Source organism: Frankliniella occidentalis, unplaced genomic scaffold (assembly GCF_000697945.3).
Source record: "Frankliniella occidentalis isolate FOCC.00 unplaced genomic scaffold, Focc_3.1 Scaffold2, whole genome shotgun sequence".
Lineage (NCBI taxonomy): Eukaryota > Metazoa > Arthropoda > Insecta > Thysanoptera > Thripidae > Frankliniella > Frankliniella occidentalis.
The window spans coordinates 2,945,988-2,955,002 of record NW_026267132.1 but is presented as its reverse complement, the minus strand read 5'-3'; the positions used below and the strand labels follow the sequence as shown (position 1 = coordinate 2,955,002).

Genomic DNA, 9,015 nt, shown 5'->3' with positions numbered 1-9,015 from the left:
GGCGGGCTCACATGTCCTGTGACATGACGGCGGCGGCAGGCTGACCGACCGCACGCGCATAACTAATGAAAAAGAAAAGGTGGGGGGCGCCGCCTGCCTCAGCCCCTATATGCGAGAGAAGCTGTGAAGTTTACTGAACACAAAACTTTTACGAGGCACGTCACAATAAGTAACAGATTGTGCGTTTTAGATTGTGGTTTTATTACTTACGAAGTATATATACAAATAAAATGTTTCTTTTATCACTCAGAATGAAGACCATATATGAAACAGAAACCTAACAAACAGATAAGACATGATACTTAACTCAGTGACATTCAATAACTTTTCCAATTTTTGAGCTATGGAGAGGCAGATAGTTATTTTGACACAGATCACAAGAGAACAATTGTGGCAGAAGGTGATAAATTAATTCTGCATATACTGAATTTGCCTTAGCCATTTAAGACAATCACTGCCATACCTCGGTACTTTAGGTCTGAAGTATATTGCACCACCAACCTAGGCAACGAAATCCAGAGGTCTGTTGAATCCACCTTTTCTGTTCATGTACTGTCTGTATTTTCTCTTGAGTATAACATGAACAGCTCCAACTTCATTTCCTTGAACCTTCTTGCCTTTAGTGGTATCGAACGAGCAGAATCCCATTGACTTAAGCATCTCTTGTTCATCTTCAGTCTTCCCAGCGAGATCAGCATCTAAAATTTAAATAAGATAGAACAGAAGATTTAGAACTTGACGCTATTCAATTTTGCTAATAGCGTTCACTAAAAATTCTACATCTCCACAATTAATGGACCAATGAAAGTTAAAATCTAAATAAGGGACAGAAGAAGGAGTGTGGTTTATCATTTTAGTGCTTACTTTCAGGATTAATTTGAGCTATAAGAAAACAAAATCCACCAAATATAAACACGGATATTTAAAAGGTTTTTGTGCAGAAAGTTTTTTGATAGAGTTGGTCATCCTATAACTCAACTTAATTGTGAAAGTGAGTAGTACAATTATGAACCAGATTTTTAATAAACTTCCTTAATTAAATTTTGGGATTTTTAGTTTAGTGTCCCCTAAATATGTAGCAAACACTGTTTGAAAATGTGGACAAACTAACCTGTGATGATCTTAGGTTGCATGATTGGTCGAGGCTTTGGTTTATCTGCTTTGACAGGAGATCTTGACCTAGACCTTGATCTGGACCAGCGTCGAACAGGACGATCTCTATCAGCTGATCTTGAAGTCCTACAGACAAAAATTTGATGAAAAAAAGATTAGACATTGAACATCCAAAATTGAAATGAACAAACCAAGGTTCACATCAACATTTCAGCAAAAGTTAAATTATGTTCACTCACCTTCTTCTGACAACATCCCTTTCTCTAGAACGTCTCCTTCTGCGGTCACGGTCTCTGTCACGTTCACGGTCCCTATCACGATCCCTGTCTCTGTCATAGCGGTCACGATCTCTATCTCTAGACCGACTGCGCCTCCTACGGGGTGAAGGTGAGCGGCTCTTGCCCATGGTGGACTACCTGTAAGTAACAATAATATATATAAAGAAAGAGCACAGTGATACAATGGAAACTAAAGTAAGTGCCAAATATCAAGTGTGTGACCGAATTCTCAATCTTTCCCTTCTGATCAGGTAGGAATGAGTCTAAATAGAGAAGAAGAGGGGGTTTTCCGACCCATTCGGAACGAAACGATTGAAAATTCAGTTTGGACAGACTCGTACACACATATTATTCATGAGCAAACAACCATTATCATGACAGCGTAATGCACATACACCCCCTCTCCCCCAAAAAATATAAACACTACAAATTAATATATATTTAGTTCAGATAAATGAAAAACAATTCGTTCAACATAAAAGAAATTAAAGACAAGGGGAAATGTATTGTTAGCAATATCCAATTTGGTAAAATGTTAGCGACACGCCTAACCTAAAAAACGAACACAATATTCAGGGAACAAAGGACCACACTTGTTATTAAAAATTAGTACTCACTGTTAGTGCAGACTGCTCTGAAGAATATTAACTTGTTTTCTACTCTGCTTAAGTGCTTCCAAGCGATACAATAAAATCAAATCAGAACGTGACGATTTTCTTTCCAAACGCCAAACGAACGTTTGTTGTTGTGATGATGATGAATGCTAATGTGAATGTGGTATCTGTGAAAGACAGACAGACGAACCGGAAACAGGGGATTTTTTGTAGTGTTGGGAATAGATCAAATCCGGAAGTAGAGACTTAAATCAAAAACGGCGCAAAGTTTTGAAAGAGGTTCAGATGCACTTTACCGTTTCTTCAGCTGTGCTGCTACCATTCGAGCTTTAGACTACGGCTTCAGACTGCTTCAGACGATCTGTCACGCGCCCTGGGTCTGGGTCGTCTGAGTATCGTGCCCCGGTTCACCTCTTGGTCGAGTGCTTCGCCCAGTGCATAGGCAATCTATTGGCCATACGCGTCACGCGAAAAGGTAGCAAGTAAATCTTGGGGCGCGAGCTAGTGGTGGTAGTGGTGGTTGTGTCTAAATTTAAAATTTATTACTAGACATTATTATGTTCTCTAGTTCTTTGGCCCCTGTGGCCGCACACAGACCCGTCGAACTTGAGTGGTGGATTGGTTGCCTACCCAGTGCCGTGCAGGCTGAAGGATAACACAGACCGAAAGGCACGCGCCGCACGCGTTCTCTTTTGCGGCTCTCCCTCCTAGATCCACTGCCACAGAGCGTATAGGAACATAGGGGAAGCATACAGCATACAATCACCATCGTAACATATGCTTACTGGTGTACACGTGTACGCAAGAACTAAGCCCCAGAGCCACAACCCAGCTAGAAGATGGGGGTGGCTTTGTTTCCTGCCAACAAAGACACCCTGTGTTTGAAACTAGGACTTCTGGCAAAATTTAGGCCCTCAAAAAAATATGAAAAAATTATAAAAAAAATTACGAAAACGGAAAAATTTTGAGTGTAACAGAACATGGACGAGCAAGAAGACGAGGATGCAATACCTTCAGATCCGGCAGCGGTGGCAGCTTCCTCGATGGGGCAGGAGGAGGATGAGGGAGGCGGGGAAGGCGCGGGGGAGGAGCAGGGCGAGCAGGCCGAGGAGCGGCATGTAGAGGAGGAGCATGTAGAGGAGGAGCATGTTGAGGAGGGGGATGTAGAAGGAGAGCATGTTGAGGAGGAGCATGTAGAGGAGGAGCGTGTCGAGGACCTACCACCACCATCAGCCGAGGATGTCCAGGACGATGGATCGGAGCAGCCGGCGCCAGTGGAGGAGGCGGTGGAGGAGGAGTCGTACGAGTACACGGAGGAGGAGGTGAGCGTCCGCGCCCAGGTCGGCGCGAGGAAGGGATGGCACCGCGCTCCGGCGCAGCGCACATAGTTAACGCGCAGCATGGGCGCTCCCGCACCCGCAGGTCCGCGAGATGCGCCAGGCGTTCAAGAAGTACGACGAGTTCAGCACGGACTCCATCCCCGTGTCGAAGCTCGGCCCCGTCCTCCGCGCGCTCACGCTCAACCCCACGGAGCGCCAGCTGGTGGAGGCCATGCGGTGGCTGGACGCGGACCCGGCCCACGGCGTGGTCCGCTTCAGGGAGTTCCTCATCATCATGGGGCGCTGCCTCAAGGACCCAATCACGGTCGAGCACGTCCTCGACGTACGTTTACGAGCGTTAGGGTGGCTCTTTGGGGGCAGTTCGGTACACCATACAGAACCATGGACCTCTGTTCCGCAGGGGTTCCGGCGCCTGGACGAACCCAAGGAAGGGTTTGTGAGCAAGCAGCGGTTGCGGGAGGTTCTGACCAACACCGGGGAAAAGTTCTCGCCGTACGAGTTTGCAGTCTTCATCAAGTACGCCGACTCCAGGCGCAAGGGCAAGGTCAAGTACGAGGACTTCGTGAGGAAGATGAACAGCGGCAAGATCGTGGTGAAGAAGAAGAAGCGGCGCCGGCGGAAGAAGGGGAAAAAGAAAAAGAAGAAAAGTAAAAAGAGGGAGGCTGGGGACTCGTCTTCGTCCTCAGAAGACGCGTGGACGTTATCAAGCGAACTGACGCTGGGTTGAAGGGTTTTAACGCGATTAAAACAATGGATCCGATAGTAATAAATATATGATATTTTAATTCGCAAATATCTGCCGTCGTAAACCATCAACATTTTAAAAATGGGTACAAATGCGCCCGATAAATAAAACAGAACCATTTCGGATGTACAATATGTAGGATCACATGTTTTTATCACATTGTCTAATATATACATAATCTACATTGAATTTCCAAAGTCTTTGCTTCATAATAATACTTAAGTCTATCAGATACATGTTATTCTCAACTTCTTATAAGTCATGTGAGAGCCGAGAAGTTTATTACGCTACATTGTAAAAGCTGCAGGATCGGCAGTAGGTGTGCGAATGAAAAACAATTTTTAATTAATGGAACAGGAAATAATTAAATGCAGTCTTCGATAAAATGAAATATTGAACCCTGTATTTTACAAACTAGTGCTTGTCAAAAACATGTGTCTCCACATAAAAATGTCAACTATAAAAAGAAATAACCCAAGAAATATATAACTATCAATCAATAATGTACATATGATTGGACAGTGTCCCAAAGTAAAAATATAGGCAAATGCACTGACTGTCTAAATTTAAATTAAAACTTTCCCTATCACCACTCCATAGTTTCGCGTTGAAAAGAGTGCTTTGGACTGTTTTCTGAATAAAACTGTGAGTACCAACGCCTATATCGCGCAATCTGTCGGTCTTCCTTGACCAGAAGTGGTTTGTCCTCGAATTTCTTGTGATTCCAGACCAACACATCACGTTCAAACTGCTCGGGAAAATAAAATCGTTTGAGTCAACATTTTAGTGCACATGTTTCAAATTACGCAATGATGAGGTAAGATTCTGAACTCACCATGACACATTCTCCGTAGAGGACAAACTTGGCGTAGGGTACGAGATAGCGTGGGCAGTGCATACGGTGCACCACCTTCTGCACCAGCGGCTCGACCGGAGTCACGGACTGCAGCATCACGATGGGGCCGAAAGTCGTGTCCATGGCGAACTCCACGTAGCCTGGGCCAATCTGCAACCGAAGAGGCGGGCGCGTCAGTTAGGTTGCCTACCGCCGCGGCGTCTCAACGACACAGAAGGCGTGGGTTGGCCCCGGGGAGAGAGGGGGGGGGGGCGGAGGGGATACTTTAACCGTTCCGCAACGAAAACAGAGGAAGACAGTAAGTAGTACTTTTTACTTTCTTTTTCTGTTTTCGTTGCGGAAAACGGTTAATGGGTACGTACTACACCTACCTGGTTAGCGCGCACAGATATCTTGAGCAGGCGCAGCTTGCCGAAGAACTCCATCTCGTGGTCGAGGTAAAGCTCGGCGGTGTGCTGGTTGTCGGGCTCGGTGCCCGGGTTCCACTGGGCGCTCCACAAGTGCTGGGAGAGCGCCGACAGCCCCATCATCCCCGGGCCGTGCACCGCGTTCAGGTGCGCCACGTCCGCGCCGTTCTCCGGGATCTCCTGGATGTGGCACGACACGGTGAACTCGTTGCGCCCCACGAAGGCCCACCCGGCGTCCATGATGGAGAGCACGGGCTGCGGCCACCAGGAGGGCGGCTCGCCCTCGGCGTGGTGCCACACGAACACGAAGCCGTTGGTCTCAAAGCTCTCCCAGTGCTTCACCCGCGCAAAGTCCGGCACTGCAACAACGGAAATGACAAGTGTAGAGTAGAGATTTTTAATTTTACAAAATATGGGCGAATCGGGAAGGTTGTGTTTAAAATGTCTTTATTATTCGTCCTCATTTTTCTTTCTCATTTTGATTCAGGAAAAGATCCAAATTTTCCCGGGAAATTTTTTGATTTTAAACTTTCTAGGGTAGATCCGGGTGTCCTCAAGGGGCCGACCTCAAACCCGCCTAGACAACCCCTTCGCCAACTCACCTTTCTGCGAGTACGGCACGCTGGCGCACTTGCCGTCGTGGCCGTTGAAGCTCCAGTCGTGGAAGGGGCAGCGGAGGCAGTCGCCGTGCACTACGCCGCCCTCGGCCATGTTGCCGCCGAGGTGCGGGCAGTAGGCGTCCAGGATGTGCACGGTGCCCGTCTCGCCCCGGAACACGGCCAAGTTTTGGCCAAGGACGGTGACATGCTCGACGCCGGAGCGTGGCAGGGAGGACGACTCGAGCACCGCGAACCAGCCGTTGGGGTACACGGGCGGCAGGTTGCCGAGGCGCCGCCGACGCTGCGCCTCCCGCATCACGGCCGCCCGAGTGCGAAAGCCCTTGCGCCACCCGCGGCCCGTAGGCTCGAAGCCCACGTCACATAAGTCCTGCAAAACAATCGGTCCAGTCCTGTAAGTATACTGTACACTGCTGAAGAAACTTCACTTATAAGACAACCTACACCGATTTTCATTTTTAATGGAGGGACTTGATTTTTTTCAGTTTTTGTTTTATTTTTTGGTTTAAGTTTCCCTTGCTTACTGCACGGCTTTAAGCCACCACGCACAGCCCAGCAGCGCCGCGGCGGCACTCACCTTGGTCCAGTCCACGGGCATCAGCAGGTAGTAGTAGACGAGGCCGAAGAGCGCGGCGACGGCGGCGCCCTGCACCCACAGTGACGCGGACACGGCGCCCAGCGCGCCCATGGCGTCCATGGCTGCCAACAACACAAAGAGAGAAAAGCACGCGTCAGCCAACATGACATAAGGAAACCCCCATTCAGCAGGTCTGGCTGGCGGCGGCGGGACGTCAACCACGAGGGAGTATATCAGGATACACCAGGCCGCGGCCGCGGCGATCCGTTTGGCTATGAAAAGGTCGGAGCTCGTCTCGGAGCAAAATGCTGCAAGGAGGGGGGGGGGTCCTTATGAGTGTACATGTCTCTCTAAAGACCGTCCGAGGGCCCGCCTACGCCTCGTCCTGGAGGAGTACTGTACTGTAGGGCGCGGTCGCAAGGCGCCTCGGGCGCCTTGGTGAGTGACGATAGGCAAGCCCGCCCGCACGCTTGCATCCGGTACAGTATAACCAGAACACTGAGAAAAAAATCTGTCACAGCACCAAACGTTTGTCCCCAGATCGACGTTTTTTCGTTGCACTATACGTCTAGCGCTGGGAGCTAAACGTAGCATCCCAGGCAAAGAAAATTTAGAGCAGCACTAAAACTCAATGGCAGGTCACTATCTCATTTTGAGCTGGGACAAAAGTCGGGAGCATTAGACGTACGTTTAGTGCCCGGACAGAAATATTTTTCTCTGAGAAGAGAGAAAGGGGCTGACGGACCATCCTGTACCTGTATTGTAGGGTCAGGGAAGAATGAGTCATTTTCCGTAGTTGGTCTTTTCAAGAATATAGTTTCTTATTTGATAAGTCCCACAGCTCACAGCTTCTAGCTACTGGACGCTGAAACATAGTCCCGATAATGATACTACGTCGTAATTTTCATGACGACGCAATCTGTATACTAAGGAGAAAACGAGATATGTGCGTCCTTCCCCCACGAGAACAAGTCGTAGGACTTTTCAAAATCAGTTAATAATTAAATTCGTACCAAGGGAAAATATTCTAAAACTATACCGAAACATTCCAGAAACAAGTCGAGACAATACGACAAAATTTTGACAAATAAATCAGGATTTATTTGAGTATTTAGGTACTTGAACCCGATGTCGTTTCCCTGAGCTACTGTTTCATGGTCGAGACTTAAGAATCCTCTTAACACACTCCTTGCGGCTCATTTTTTGTGCCTATGATTTAACACTGAAGCGTGACCCCATAGTGGTCACGCCGCGGAACGTGTTCATACCTATCACGCAACGCGCATTGCCTAGCCTCACCTAGTTGCACGGCGGCGATCCTGGCGGCCCTCCTGGCGAGGGCTCTCTTCGGGGGAATCAGCGGCCAGATCGGGACCCAGAGGAGCTGGAGTGTCGGTAAGGCCACGTTAAAAATTATTCGAGAAAACTTTAGTACAAAGATCCCCTTTGACGATTTAACACGCCAATTCCCAACGTTGGACCAAAATTTCGCCCGCTTGGTTAGTCTCTCATAGTTTTCAAACTATAGCCAAAACAGTCATTTTCGCAATTTTTCAAAATCTTCCGAAAATTGCACATAAGCGCAAAATGAGGACAGTCGAATGGGGCCCATTTTTATCGGGAAAGCCTGTTCTAACCATTGTGGGGACACTGAGCAACGCACTTCATTTTCGCCTGTTCAAAATTTAAAAATTTCCATACAATGATGAAATTTTAAAAACTTAAATCTGATCGACGCATCAAATTGATCGATGGTAACACGCCGGAGTGAACAGGTCTTCCTGATTAAAATGAGCCCAGATTAGACTTGCATCGCACCCCCCTCTCTCCCCAGTGCACACTACCTGACACTACCCCTCACCGAGCTGCAAGGCCGAGCGGGTTGGGCTCCAGAGGCTGTGCGGGGCGCTGGGACGGGCGGAGCGGCGGCGCGGCGGCGCGAGGAGCCGGACGTGTTCGCGTTGGCGGGTGGCTGCGGTGTGCCTGTGGACGCCGGGGCGGCAGTCACTATATGCGAGGGTCGGCAGGAGCCAGACGGCCCGGCAAGGGACGACATCCGTCTGTCTCGTCCTTGACTTGACTTAACTTTGCCACTGTTATTCCAAATGGACACAAGATCTGATGAACCAGCGGCCGAACGTCGTCGGCGGCGGCGCGGCAACGTCGTGGAAGCGTTGCGCTAAGTCCGGCCACACCGGACCGCGGGCGCCGTCCGCCCGCGTACGTGCAAGCCGCCAAGTTTCGAAAAAGGCGCCATTGCAGTTGTTCTAAGCCGGTTTTGTGATCTAAGGTTAAGTAAATCCCTTAACTTGAACATCGGCTTTGTTGGAGTGGGGGTCGCAACGTTGCCGCGTCGACTTGGGCCGCCGTCGCCGTGTCCGATCGTCTATCAAATGCAGCACCCCTGTCTCCTAATCTGATCCGTCTGCGTCCAGGGCGCGGGGCACGGGACGCGCGGGGCGCGGCGG

General features: G+C 49.0%; 3 protein-coding genes across 6 annotated transcripts in view; 1 reads left to right on the top strand and 2 right to left on the bottom strand.

Annotated features, from left to right (window-relative positions):
• Positions 1 to 177: 177 nt before the first annotated feature.
• LOC113204403 (U4/U6.U5 small nuclear ribonucleoprotein 27 kDa protein) lies at positions 178 to 2,176 on the bottom strand. Its single transcript, XM_026419587.2, has 4 exons — positions 2,009 to 2,176; positions 1,353 to 1,529; positions 1,112 to 1,239; positions 178 to 698 (listed from the first exon to the last, which is right to left on the bottom strand). Exons 2-4 carry the CDS (start codon positions 1,517 to 1,519, stop codon positions 502 to 504), a joined length of 492 nt encoding a protein of 163 aa, XP_026275372.1. The 5' UTR covers positions 1,520 to 1,529; positions 2,009 to 2,176; the 3' UTR covers positions 178 to 501.
• A 752-nt stretch (positions 2,177 to 2,928) lies between these two features.
• LOC113204421 (uncharacterized) lies at positions 2,929 to 4,108 on the top strand. Its single transcript, XM_026419610.2, has 3 exons — positions 2,929 to 3,327; positions 3,428 to 3,667; positions 3,746 to 4,108. The coding sequence occupies exons 1-3, from the start codon at positions 2,986 to 2,988 to the stop codon at positions 4,070 to 4,072; spliced, it is 909 nt and encodes a 302-aa protein (XP_026275395.2). The 5' UTR covers positions 2,929 to 2,985; the 3' UTR covers positions 4,073 to 4,108.
• Positions 4,101 to 9,015, bottom strand: part of LOC113204432 (cholesterol 7-desaturase nvd-like) — a 43,831-nt gene continuing 38,916 nt past the window's right edge. Inside the window, exons 1-6 of one of the 4 annotated variants that reach the window (XM_052263820.1) lie at positions 8,392 to 8,631; positions 6,548 to 6,669; positions 5,956 to 6,340; positions 5,318 to 5,712; positions 4,926 to 5,096; positions 4,101 to 4,838 (exon numbers count right to left, since the gene is read on the bottom strand). In XM_052263820.1, coding sequence (XP_052119780.1) covers positions 4,677 to 4,838; positions 4,926 to 5,096; positions 5,318 to 5,712; positions 5,956 to 6,340; positions 6,548 to 6,667 — 1,233 coding nt within the window. In that variant the 5' untranslated portion in view covers positions 6,668 to 6,669; positions 8,392 to 8,631 and the 3' untranslated portion in view covers positions 4,101 to 4,676. Of the gene's footprint in view, positions 4,839 to 4,925; positions 5,097 to 5,317; positions 5,713 to 5,955; positions 6,341 to 6,547; positions 6,670 to 7,846; positions 7,927 to 8,391; positions 8,632 to 9,015 lie in introns of those variants that run through there. The other 3 variants (XM_026419621.2, XM_052263824.1, XM_052263826.1) reach the window with 3 other exon arrangements.

What these genes read in the sequence shown, in the direction of transcription:
- LOC113204421 (XM_026419610.2), top strand. Translation starts at nt 2,986, where the DNA reads ATGGACGAGCAAGAAGACGAGGATGCAATACCTTCAGATCCGGCAGCG. An exon ending in ACGAGTACACGGAGGAGGAG is followed by an intron (nt 3,328 to 3,427) that starts GTGAGCGTCCGC and finishes CCGCACCCGCAG; the next exon opens with GTCCGCGAGATGCGCCAGGC. An exon ending in CGGTCGAGCACGTCCTCGAC is followed by an intron (nt 3,668 to 3,745) that starts GTACGTTTACGA and finishes TCTGTTCCGCAG; the next exon opens with GGGTTCCGGCGCCTGGACGA.
- LOC113204403 (XM_026419587.2), bottom strand. Translation starts at nt 1,519, where the DNA reads ATGGGCAAGAGCCGCTCACCTTCACCCCGTAGGAGGCGCAGTCGGTCT. An exon ending in AGGGATGTTGTCAGAAGAAG is followed by an intron (nt 1,240 to 1,352) that starts GTGAGTGAACAT and finishes TTTTGTCTGTAG; the next exon opens with GACTTCAAGATCAGCTGATA. An exon ending in GCAACCTAAGATCATCACAG is followed by an intron (nt 699 to 1,111) that starts GTTAGTTTGTCC and finishes TTTAAATTTTAG; the next exon opens with ATGCTGATCTCGCTGGGAAG.